The sequence below is a fragment of the Desmodus rotundus genome, chromosome 8 (genome assembly GCF_022682495.2).
Source record: "Desmodus rotundus isolate HL8 chromosome 8, HLdesRot8A.1, whole genome shotgun sequence".
In the NCBI taxonomy this organism is placed as follows: Eukaryota; Metazoa; Chordata; class Mammalia; order Chiroptera; family Phyllostomidae; genus Desmodus; species Desmodus rotundus.
The window spans coordinates 131,260,976-131,272,494 of NC_071394.1; the positions used below are offsets into that span (position 1 = coordinate 131,260,976).

General features: G+C 60.3%; 3 protein-coding genes across 6 annotated transcripts; all 3 read right to left on the bottom strand.

Moving 5' to 3' along the window:
- Positions 1 to 542: 542 nt before the first annotated feature.
- Positions 543 to 5,937, bottom strand: HYAL3 (hyaluronidase 3). Of its 3 annotated transcripts, none has more exons than XM_024566230.3 (4): positions 5,810 to 5,937; positions 1,528 to 2,438; positions 1,058 to 1,147; positions 543 to 940 (listed from the first exon to the last, which is right to left on the bottom strand). In XM_024566230.3, exons 2-4 carry the CDS (start codon positions 2,413 to 2,415, stop codon positions 665 to 667), a joined length of 1,254 nt encoding a protein of 417 aa, XP_024421998.1. In that variant the 5' UTR covers positions 2,416 to 2,438; positions 5,810 to 5,937; the 3' UTR covers positions 543 to 664. The 3 variants fall into 3 exon arrangements, with proteins under 3 accessions (XP_024421998.1, XP_045055949.1, XP_045055950.1); XM_045200014.2 differs by lacking the exon at positions 5,810 to 5,937 and adding an exon at positions 5,428 to 5,787; XM_045200015.2 differs by lacking the exon at positions 5,810 to 5,937 and adding an exon at positions 2,875 to 2,985.
- NAA80 (N-alpha-acetyltransferase 80, NatH catalytic subunit) lies at positions 3,119 to 5,946 on the bottom strand. Of its 2 annotated transcripts, none has more exons than XM_024566231.3 (2): positions 5,810 to 5,946; positions 3,119 to 4,195 (listed from the first exon to the last, which is right to left on the bottom strand). In XM_024566231.3, exon 2 carries the CDS (start codon positions 4,077 to 4,079, stop codon positions 3,327 to 3,329), a length of 753 nt encoding a protein of 250 aa, XP_024421999.1. In that variant the 5' UTR covers positions 4,080 to 4,195; positions 5,810 to 5,946; the 3' UTR covers positions 3,119 to 3,326. The 2 variants fall into 2 exon arrangements, with proteins under 2 accessions (XP_024421999.1, XP_045055951.1); XM_045200016.3 differs by having other exon boundaries at positions 3,119 to 4,199; positions 5,810 to 5,929.
- Positions 5,947 to 6,529: 583 nt separating this feature from the next.
- Positions 6,530 to 9,589, bottom strand: HYAL1 (hyaluronidase 1). The gene is made up of 4 exons (XM_045200013.2): positions 9,437 to 9,589; positions 8,019 to 8,942; positions 7,589 to 7,678; positions 6,530 to 7,423 (listed from the first exon to the last, which is right to left on the bottom strand). The coding sequence occupies exons 2-4, from the start codon at positions 8,916 to 8,918 to the stop codon at positions 7,106 to 7,108; spliced, it is 1,308 nt and encodes a 435-aa protein (XP_045055948.2). The 5' UTR covers positions 8,919 to 8,942; positions 9,437 to 9,589; the 3' UTR covers positions 6,530 to 7,105.
- Positions 9,590 to 11,519: the final 1,930 nt, after the last annotated feature.

Consider the following 11,519-nt stretch of genomic DNA (forward strand, 5'->3'; position numbering starts at 1 on the left):
AGGGCACCTCGGGAATTGTAGTCTACCTCCGTGACCCGTAAGCCCACGACACTCTAGCTGAACTATGCACCCACAATGCTCTGTGTCCTCCCTCACCCCCACCGCAGGCACACAGGCAAGATTGTGGGCGCACAACTCCGAAGCTGAGCCGCCCACCACGCAGGACCCACATCTCTGGGCACTGGCAGCCGGACACTAGCTACTGGATGAGCAAGGGGCTTGCGACGACATGGCGAACAGCCAAATCTCAGGCAGTAAAAGAAAAAGTGACTTTATGATGAAAGCAAAGTACGGACGTTTAAGCGCGTACAGACCTTAGCCGAGATCCTGAGGCCCACCTGCCCTTGAACAGGTCTCCTGCCTCTCCATGGACCCAGCGACGTTTAGGAATGGAGTCCTGTGTAGGCAACCCTAACCATCTGGAACCTTGTCTCTCTCTCCCTGGGACTGCTTCCTTTTTAGGAGGGATCAGGTGATTTCAGAGAGCCTCTGGTTTTAAACGTGTAAATGTTTCCTTCTGACCCCTTCCACTCCCCAGGTACCCATGGGAAGCAGGGTGTGTGGATGGGAGGACTGGCTAGGCTGAAGAAAACAAAGTGGGACAGAACCCTCAAGGACTGGGAAAGGCAGCAGGGACCAGAGGGTCGCAGCAGGTGTCCTGGCGTCATGCTGTTTCTTCAGGCCCGGGCTGAGGCCTGGGCTCCTGACAGGTGGGGCCTGCCCAGCCCCAGTAACAGCGGCAGCGGAAGGACTCCCAAGCTCCAGGGCTGCCATCTGGCTGCAGATGCAGAAAGGCTTCCAGCTGTCCTGGATCTCGCCGGACACAGCGCCCATGGCCATGGCACCACTGGTGACTGCAGGCTATGGCCGCCCTGGTCACATTAATCACATAGGGGCCCAGGGTGCCCACCAGGTAGTCACGAAGATGCCAGCACTTCTCCTGAGGAAAAGGGAGGGATGTATCAGTGTGCCTGCCCCATGGCCCTGACGTGGTCACTCCCTTACCCTGGGCCCCCCAACATGGGCTGCCTGGCAGTCCGGAGGGCGCCATGGTCACCTCAGAGCTGGAGATGCTCAGGTCTCCCCAGAGCACCACGCCGGCGGCCCCCAGTGCTGCGCTCACACCGATGGTCTGCACAAGGTCGTCCTGGAGGCAGAGAGCTGCTAAGCCAGGGCCGAGCTGCCCGGATCCATCTGGGCCTATCTCCACCTGCCAGAAACTTCCCTGGCTCCTTGCCACAACCTGATTCCCCTATTGGAAGGCCCCGTGGCACTGAGTCCCTGACTGGCTTCTCAGGCCCTCTACTCAGAGAATATCTCTCCTGAGATCGGGGTGCCAAAGGCCAAGCCTCGCCTTCCCCAAGATCTTCCAGGGCAGAGCCACACCGTGTCAGATGCTCCAGGATAGGACCATCCCCTCAGAAATAGACAAGGGCCTCCCCGTCAGGTTCCCGTGGGCAAGGTTGTCCCCTCAGACCTTCCTAGGCCAGAGCCATACCTCCCCACTGGACACCAGCTTTCCCTCACCTGGGACAGGAACCTGCCAGAGCTCTGGTACGTGAGGCGGGTGTAGGCCAGGACAGGCAGGGGGTGTAGGTGCCCAGCGCGGGCCACTCGGAAGGCCTCCTCCAGGCGGTGTCGGACAAATGCCTGTCGGTGAGCAGGCGGCAGCCTGGGTGGGAGGTAGATGCTGGGGAAGAGGGCGCTGGAGGCGGCCCAGAGCCAGTGCAGCTGGGTATTGCGGGCACGGGCAGCTGCATGGCACTGGCCCGTGTAATTAGAACCCACACCATGCCAGCCATTGCCACAGGCTGGGAAGCGATAGAAGCCCCAGAGCCCACGGGGGTGCAGTGCCTGGCCCAGCCGCAGCGTGCCCTCCATCAGGGCACGGGCTGCATGTTCAAAGCCAGTTTGAGCCTTGAGGAGCTGCTCCTGGGGGTCCAGGTGGGGGAATGCCCACTGTGCCCAAGCCAATGAGGCGTCCTGATAAGCTCGGTGGTGGCCCCAGTTCCCAGCCCAGAGTGGGCACCATTCTTCCCAGTCCAGCACTGCCAGGCCAGCGAAGCCAGGTCCCAGGCTGCGGTGGATCTGGTAAGCAGCCCGTGCTAGGTGGTGGTCAAGGAGCACTGCCTGAGGGATGCCTCCATTGTGAGCGGTGCCCCTGGGCCCAAAGTAGGGATAGAGGCCCAGCTGGTTTTTGTAGAAGATGGTGATGTTCTGGCCATGGAAACGCTGGGCACGGTTGGCTGTGATGCCCAGGGCTTCCAGTGGCAGGCGCACACCGAAGCGGGCTCTACAGTGTGCTGAGGGTACGTTCCACAGCACAGAGAAGGGGCGTTCAGGCGCCCGCAGTAGGGGGTGGCCATACCCCAGGCACAGGGCCACCCCTAGCACCAAGACTGCGCCTAGCTGCATGGTCACGCCCCAGGAATGGTAACCTGTAGGAGAGAGGGTGTGAGCTTAAGAGTCCAGGGCCATAACTTCTGCATAGCAGGGAAAGCTGGGAAAACTTCCCTGGCTTCTGCCCACAAGGGGGTGGGGAAAGCATGGTCCCCCAGGGGTCCCATAGTCCTCTCAGAGCAGCCACACCCCAAGCTGGCTTGGGCCTCTCCCCTCCCTTATTTTTCATCTCTGACACCTCCCACACCCACAGCTCTCGCAAGTCCCCTTCTTTCCTCTGCCCATCTCTCCTACCCCCAAAATACTCAGACCCCACCCTGCCTCCTCAGCACTCAGGTCTCCGCTGTGACATCCCCTCCCCTGTGAGGCCTCCTGGATCTCCAAAGGGAGGGCACTGAAGCTCCCAGCTCGGACCCTGACGTGGCATTCCTGTCCATCTACCTCTCTACCCGTCCCCCTGGGTCAGGGTCCTACCTGTCTGTCTCGTTCCCCATTGCTTGTGCCTAGTCCAGGGCCTGACACCCAGTAGGTGAGTGTGAGTAGTGAGTGAATGTGGAAGAGAACAAACACCCTTACTCCTGGGCCTGGCAGAGTGACAGGGGCAAAGGGCAGGCGTCCTGCCATCCTTGGCCCCAGAGCCAAGGTGGATCGGGGGGCTCCTGCAGGGATAGGGGACCTCAGATGAGGCTGGGAGGCGAGGGTGGGAGTCAGCAAATAAACTGTCATAGCCACACCCAACAGAAGCCTTTATTCAGCCACACGGACAACTTGGAGCCACAACCAGGGAGGGAGCCCACTGGCGCTCAGGAGGCCTGGCTGAGCTAGAGCTGCCTCTGCAGCCAGGGGCTGAGGTACAGTGGGCTGAGGCTGGGATTGTCTTGGGGAGTCACTGAGCCAGAAAGACAGTGCCTTGCCCTAGGTGGCCCTCAGATGTCCTTCTCCATCCAAAATATGGGGCGTCCTCTCAGATCATGGTATTGTGTCTCCAGGAGGCTTTGTGGAGGTGGGGGTGAGGTGGTCAAGGGCTTAGGCAGTGGAGGGGGTGGTGGCAATGATGGCCCTTTGGGGGCTTTTGGGGCAGCTTGGGCAGTCAGGCTAGGGGTCTTGGATGGTGGCCACGGGGAAGGGGCCCTGGGGAAGGCACTGAGCAGAGTGGTGGGCAGCCATTGGCTGGTGAAGACCAGGCCCTGGACAGGCTCACCCAGCTGGTAGCCGAGGTGGGCATAGAAGCGCAGCTGGTCATGGGTGGTGAGGTGTAGCCGGCGGAAGCCCCGGGCCTGAGCAAAGACCTCGAGACCCTCCATGAGGCAGCGGCCAAAGCCACGGCCCCTCAGGGCCCGGGCCACCACCACAGTCTCCACTAGGAGGCTCTGGGGCCGGTCTAGCACCCGTGACAGGCGGGCATGCCCCACCACAATGGGAGCTTTCCCTGGCACGGTGTGGGGACTCAGCAACATCAGGCAGAGGGGGAAGTTGTCTGAGGACTGGCCCAAGGAGTGCAGGCGGGAGGCGTGGCTGCGGGGCCACTGCTCATTGATGAGGTCAGCACAGGCATCCAGGAGCTCCGGTCGACGGTGTACGGGCTCCAGGGTCAGCTCAGCCAGGCTGGGGGCTGGGGTCTCCTCTGGCTGGAGTGCGGGATCCAAGGTCAGCTCAGTCGAGCCACGACTGAGGGTCATCTTTGGATGGCATGCAGGACCCGGGGGCAGCTCAGCTAGGCTGGGGCTCAGGGTCAGCTCTGGCTGGTGTGCAGGATCCTGGGTCAGCTTGGCCAGGTTGGAGCTCAGGGTCAACTCTAGCTGGCAGGCAGGATCCAGAGTGAGCGCAGCTGGGCTGGTACTCAGGATCAGCTCCACCCAGTGGGTTCAGGGTGTCCTCCCCCACACTGGATAGAGGTTGAGGGCTAAAAGCTGGGGCAGAACCCCAAAGCCCTGGCCCCAGCCTGCTCTGGCCACAGATATGTCCTCCCCAGGACGGGTGACCCAGCCCTATACCATCGCAGCTGGCTGGCCATCACAGAACATGCAAACCAGACACAATGACCCCTGCTTAAACCCACCCAAGGCTCCGCTTCGTTTGGAGGCGACACAGCTGTCCCCAGGAGCTCCTCTGTCCCTCCCTTTCCTAAATTCCAGGTCACCCTTTTAACCACGTGGGGCATGCCCACCAGTTAACTGATCCTGGGGCTCCACTCACCCACTCAACGGGCTGTTTTCCCTCCCTGGACGGTCTTCCCTGCCTGGGACACAGCCCACGGCCCCCTCGCCACGGCACTTTTTTTTTTTTCTTAGTGCTTACAATAACACAATTTTATTATCTTAATAGTTTGGGAGGACAGTAATCTGAAATGAGGCTCACTGGGCTAAAATCAAGTTTTGCGGGGCTGATCCTTCAGGGGGCTCTAGGTAAAAATCCATTTCCTTGCCTTTTCTCCAGCTTCTAGAGGCCACTTGTTTTCTTTGGCTCGTGGGCCCCTTTCCCTCTTCAAAGCCAGCAATGGCAACACTCCAACCTCTGCTTCCATCATCACACCTCCATCTCTCTCAGGACATTTGGCTGATCGGCCATGGACCCAACTGTCCCTTCCGACGGAGCCCCAGCAGCACTAACAAGGGGCCTGGCTCACAGTCCCACAGCAGTGTGGCTCCTGCAAGCCTGGTTCCCCACTGGCCTGAGCTTTGTAGCCACCAGAGATAAGGACCACAGCTTCCTTCCTGCATCCACAGGGGATCCAACGGCCACCAGGCTGGGGGCCCAGACCTCCTGCACCCAAACCCCATTGTCTGCCCATGCTGCCCCAAGCCCTACTAGCAGGCGGGTCTGTGCTGGGGGAATTTCTGGCGGTGGGGGGTGGAGGAGGCGCTGGGCCCTACCACTCTACTCACCTTCTCACCAGAGGGAGCCTTCTGGCTCCCCTTCCCCACCACCCCAGGAAGGACTCCAGAGCTTGAGGCCAATTTCATGCTGGTAACAGGCAGCCCACTCACCTCATGCCACATTCCACTTAGAAGGCTGTAAGTCCCTTACCTGCCATCTGCCACCTCTGCAGCGGCCGTACCCCTTACCCAAGAGGGAGGAAGCCCCAGGTTCTGCCTCTAGGTCAGGAACCCCAGGCTTCCCCGCGAGTTTAACCCCTTCAGTACCGACGCAACCCACTGTGGGCGGGGTTCCTGGGTTGCCATAGACAGGCTGCACTGTTCCTCCTGTGCCTCGGTTTCCCCCTCCCTCCTAGTGGGCCATAAACCGTGGACTTTTGGCGGCAAGGGGCTTCGGGAACTTGACTCTGGGTGGGTGTGTCTCGGCATGCTCTGGGAGGGAACCACAGACAGAGGGACAGCATGTGGGGCGGAGAGAGCACAGGGGACAAGGAGGACTGACACTGCGCGCTTGGGGAGGGGGCTGTACTAACATGTTGAAGCCGGGCTCCAGGATGCTCGGCGTCCAGGTTCCGCACAGATCCGGGTCTTGCTCTGTCTCTGGCTCGGAGTCTTCCGTCAGTCTGCGCTGCCCCCCAGCGGTACGGCGGACGCACTGAAGCCGCCGCGGCTCTCGACGCACCACTGGGTCAGTCTCCCTGGGCTGCCAGGCCCCGCCCCCCGGCTCCTGCGACTCAACACGGACGGGACGCAGGCTCCGCCTCCGCCAAGGCCCCACCTCTGCCCCGCCCGCGGGTGCTGAGCCCGGCCCTGTTCCTCGTGCGTCACAGCTCGGACTCTAGGTCAGCCAAGTCTCCCGTTGGCTCCACCCCTTCCCATACAGGCTCAGAACCCCGGTTCCCAGCGTCACCGCTTAGGTCCCGCCTCAATGAGGCTCACCGAGCCCTTACCCGCGCGCAGCGTGGCAGTGCCTGGGCCAGGGGCAGGCCCTTCCTCCAGCTGGCTCGGTTTCCGCCTCGCCCAGGGCTCGGACTGAGCTCGCCCCCGCGCCGCTTTGTCTCAGCTCCCGCTGGCCTCCTGCCTCCGCCAAGCATGGAAAAGGCCAGGTGGAGCTTCCTCCTGAGCTTTGGGCCCCAGCCTGGGAAGCCGCCGCTCTCGGACAGACGTCAGATTTGAGAGAGAGTAGCTTTTCCTGCGCCCTCTGGATCCCGGAGCCTGCACCTTTTAGGCGCTCAATAAACAGCTCTTCGAAGTAAGAATCATGTCTGCTTTATTTACAGGGCTGGTACCTCTGAGCGGATTCAGGTTGCGTGCAGGGCTGGTTACCATCAACACAGCAGGAGGCAAAGGGCTCTACCTCTACAGCCACACAGCCTGGGTTCGAATCTCGGTCCTCCATTGTCTGTCTGTGCAACTATTGGCAAAGGGCTTTCCCTCCCTGTGTGTTGCTCAGTGTCCTCACAGCGTCGCGTTGGGACCGAATGGGTTAGCCTACTTAAAATGCTTAGCGCCGGACTTGGTGAAAGTGGGCGCTCAGGGAATGTCAGTTCTTGTGAGTGCTGCAGTTTAAAGACTGGCTCAGTCAGTGTCACTGGAGGTGATGCTTCTGACCCGGCTGGGGGGGTGACAGAGACTAGAACTCCTTATGCTACTATCCCTATCTGTACCCACGCGTGCATATGCAGGCACACGCTCCTGATGGCAGCTGAGTGTACTCGGGTCGGTGACCGTGACTCGTGCAGCTGTGCCAATACTTGAGAAAGCCTAGGCCAGGCACAGAGTGCATTGGTTGGTGCTCAGTGTGTGCGTCCTGGTGTGTGGCCAGTCAGTCACCATGTGTCCTGCTGCGCACACCTTGCTCCCCTCCAGCCAGGGTAGCAGTGACATTGGAACTCCACTGCCATCTGTTCCCTATCCTCAAGTGACAGGGCACCTCGTAGGGTCAGGGGCCCGCCCCCAGGTGTGAGTTCAATGGAGAAACTGGTGGGGTTGAGGATGAGGAGGGCCTCAGGATGGCTGGAGCGCCGGGCACAGCGGCCATGGCCTGAGCACAGAGCTTGACTGCACAGACGCGCCCCACTGGTCACGTTCAGGATGAAGGGCCCCAGTGTGGTGTCCACGTACTCCTTGATGGCCTGGCATGATTCCTGGGTAGGAGGGGGAGTGTCAGGAACACCATGGCCATCCATGGGCCCACCTAGGGCATTGAGGCCCTCACCCGCTGGCCAGCCAGGACTGTAGGGGCGGAAAGGATGGACCAGGGTCTCCCCAGCCGACCTCTGCCCCTCTCCCCTCCCTGGGCCTGAGCTCACCTTGGTTTTTGTGTTCTCCCAGCTCACCCAGAGCACCACTCCCGCTGCTCCCTGGGCTGCGCTCTCCCCCAGGCTGTGCTCCAGCTCGTCCTGGGGAAAGGGACAGCAGAGTTCTGTGGGCTCTCCCTCCCTCTGCACAGCTGATTGCTGTAACACCATTGGATGAGACCTATAACTCATAATTCCCGCCGGGGGCAGCTCTGGCCTTGGTGGCCAGTGGCCAGCCTATCCCCACTCCAGCCTGTGTGTACCATGCAGGTGGGCACTGCAACCTTCTGACGGATGCTGACCTTGCACAGACCTTGGCACACAATAGGTGTTCACAGAACGGGTGGGTGAAAGTGCCAGGAGGGTCTGTGGCATCAGCTGCTGGAGCTAATGCCTAACAAGGTAGGCTACAAGGTGGGCAGGGTCGCAGAAGGAGACTCACCAGCGGCAGAAAGCGGTTTGTCATGTCATAGAAGATCTGGACATAGGGCAGCACCGGCAGACTGGGGTCCCCAGCACCCACAGCCACACGGAATGCCTCACCCACTCGGTGTCGCACGTACATCTGCGCCTTTCCTGTGCCCTGCAGCGCCGCAGGAATGTAGACGCTGGGGTAGAGGGCACGGCTCTGGCCCCACAGCCACCCCAGCTGGTCGTTCTGGGCACGGACACCCGGTGGGCACTCGCCTGTGTAGTTGGGGCTTAGAAAGTCATAGTTATAGCAGTCAGGGAAGCCATAGAAGCCCCAGAGGCCACGAGGTCGCAGTACCTGCCCCATTCTGAGGGTGCCCACCATCCAGGCCTGCGCAGCCTGCTGGAACTCGTCCTGGGCTGCTGCCTCCACCCAAGGAGCCGGCCAGTCAGGGTGCTGCCCCTGTACCAGTTCCCGTGAGCGCTGCCGGTAAATGTCCTTGGTGTCCCAGTTGAAGGCCCATCGTGGGCGCCAGGCCTCCCAGTCAATGACGGCTAGCCCTGAGAAGTCCGACGCAGGCATGGCAGCCAGGATGTCCTGGTACGTGCGGGCCAGGTGAGCATCCAGGCTGGCGTTCTGGGGTAGGCCGCCAAACACTGGCTCCCCAGCAGACGTGTAGTAGGGGTAGGTGCCCAGCTGGGAGCTGTAGAAAATGGTCACATCCGGGCCGAGGAAGGTCTGCCCTGGGTTGGCCACCACATCAAAGACGCTGACGTCCACGTCCACGCCGTGTGTCTCCAGGCACCACTGGGTGTTTGCGTTCCAGACGGTAGTAAAGGGCTGGTTGGGTACCACGGGGCCACGGGTGCCTTGGACCTCGCGGAGCAAGGTCAGGAAGAGGGCGCAGGTGGGGAGAAGGTGGGCTGCCATGGCACAGGGCAGGTCTAGGGAAACCTGGACGGAGGAGGCAGGGCTGAGCACGGGCCTTGAACTCTCTGACCCCTGCTGGGGGCAGGGAGGCCAGTCCCATCCTCCTCTTGTTAATCCACCCCTGTTCTGGCTTCAGGTAAACATTGCCTGGCAGAGCTCAGGGAGGTCAGGGGCAAAGGAGAGGCATGGAAGGGAGCACTGTCCCTAGAGGGCACATCCAGGGTGCCCCTTGGGCCAGGCTTTTGCCCTGGCTCCCACCGGCCTTGCCCTGCTGGGCTCACCCACCCACTTTCCCAAGGGCCACAGAAGCCGTGGAGATGTCTGTTTTGAGAGGAAGTGGCAGAGAGGTAGGCCCTGGCCCCCTACTGACCTGACTGATAGGGGGACTTTCCTGTCAGGAATCCTGACCAGCCATTGGAGGAGGGGATGCTCAGTGAACAAGGACAGGTCAGCCCAGCCCTCCTGTGCGCCCGTGTCTGCCCACTTGTCCCTGCTGACCTCAGGGCTGCAGAGCTTACCCTCCACACTCCCTGACCCCAGGGTGAGGGCCTGGGCAGGGCTCAGCAAGATTCTTTGTTCCTCAACTCGGGCCCCAGCTGCACCAGTTTCTTGGAGGAAGAAGCTGCTGCCGGTAACTCAGAGCTTTTTTTGTAGGGGGTCACCCCACCCAGTCTGGGGGCGGGCTGAGGGTTGGGACCTGGGCTGGAGGGTTGGGCCCTGGGCTGGAGGGCTGGGCCAAGCATCAGAGCCACCTCGCCACCCCTAGAAAAGGGTGCTTGGTAGGGGGTGGGGCCTGGGCCGGAAGTGACCCCTCCCACCCTGTGAGCACTGAGGCAGGGCTTTGTGGCTTTATTTGGGGGCGGGGTGGGGGCTGTCTGGGTGGTGGCCCTGTTGGGCAGGCCTATTTGTGGTACTGAAATCTGGGTGTCTTGGGACTGATACCCAGGGAGTGCACCTGCCCCACTTGGCTGCACTGACTTTTGGGGGCCCTGGGCATTTTTGCCTTTGTGGCAAAATGTTTTCTTTCTCAAAAAAATATTTTTATTTAATTTTTACTTATTGATTTTAGAGAGAGAGGAAAGGAGAGAGAAAGAGAAACATTGATTTGTTGTTCCACTTATTTACACATTCATTGATTGATTCTTGTATGTGCCCTGACTGGGGATTGAATCAAAAATATTTTAAAATATAGTGTACAACTTTTTTTTTATGTTGGCATAAAAACAACATAGAGGCTGAACCCATTACATATTCATTATTTATATGTTTTTATTCTATTAAGAAATTCAAATGAGAACCGTTGTGGGCCCCGAAAGTCCTGTGGCCCTGCGCCCTCTGCTAGCGCGTGTTGTCCTGCTTCAGGGCCCTGTGTGTGGGGGGCTCTGTGTCCTCACAGCAAGTCAGGGCTGTGCTGTCACCTCGGTCCCCTTGCTGGGTCAGTGACTGTCTGCGAAGCCCCGGTAGAGACCCCCCGGGCCTCCACACAAACTCCCTGGAGTGTGTCTGTGCGCGTGCCGGAGGGACCCAGGGCCTGCCTGGGCCTGGGTGTGAGGCCCTGGGGGTCTTGTGACTGTGAGACTGTGTCAGTGTGACCGCAGGGCTGAGTGCAGAGTATCAGTGACCACATGCTTATTCACTCCTTCCTGATTGCACTTGTCTGCTGATTCAGAACCTGGTGGTTGAGATCTGCCAGGTGCCCCGGCCCAGGCCTGCCCGCCAGGGCGGGCTGGGAGCCAAGGGATCCCTGGCGCAGGTTAAACTGCTGCCTGGCCAGCTCTCCAGCCCAGTCTGAGCTGGAGCCAGTGACCCTCCAGAACGGTGGTCACTGGGCAGTGGCATGGCTGGCTGCCATATAGGCTTGGTCCTCTGTCCAGCATGGCTGTGACGGAGAAGCTGGCAGGGCTGAAGGAGAGAAGGGTCCAGGGTGCTGGGTGCTATGGGTGCATCAGCTACAAGCTGAGCACAGGATCTGGCTACAGAGGTGGTGGCCACTGAGCCTCTTCAGAAAGCAGGGTCCCAGAGTGCTTTCTGGGCTCAAGGCAGCCCTGGGTCCCTCTCCCTGAGGCTCCTTGCTACCTCCTGGTACTCACCCCCCACCCCTGGAGACCTACTGCTGAAACCGGCACAATCCAGCCAAACAGCAGGCTGGCATCCTCGAGCTGGCCTCAGACCAAGGGAGACGCTCTAATGGCCAATCAGCAGGAAGCAGCCAGGGTGCCTGAAGCCCTCCCCCACCCCAGGGCCCCACCCATAGGCCAGCTTCTGCAGGGCTGGTCTGGTCCGATGGGTCCAAGTAGTGTGTGTCTGGGCCTGAGGAACAGTGAAGAAATAAAATGGAGTCACTGTAGTCAAGCTGTTAAATGACTAAAATCAAGCAGGTTGAGGCATGAGATCTGTTCTAACTGGCCTGGCAACTTAAGCTCTTGAGCTTTCCAGTCCTGCTTCAACTGCTGGACATGCCTCAGACCCCCAGACAATCCTCTGACCACCCCCAAGCGACTCATGTATCCAGAACACCAGAGGTGACCTGGCCCCTTGGTGTCCACTGTCCAGGCCACACCTTTGACTACCCATCTCAGGCCAAGGCAGAGGCTAAGAATA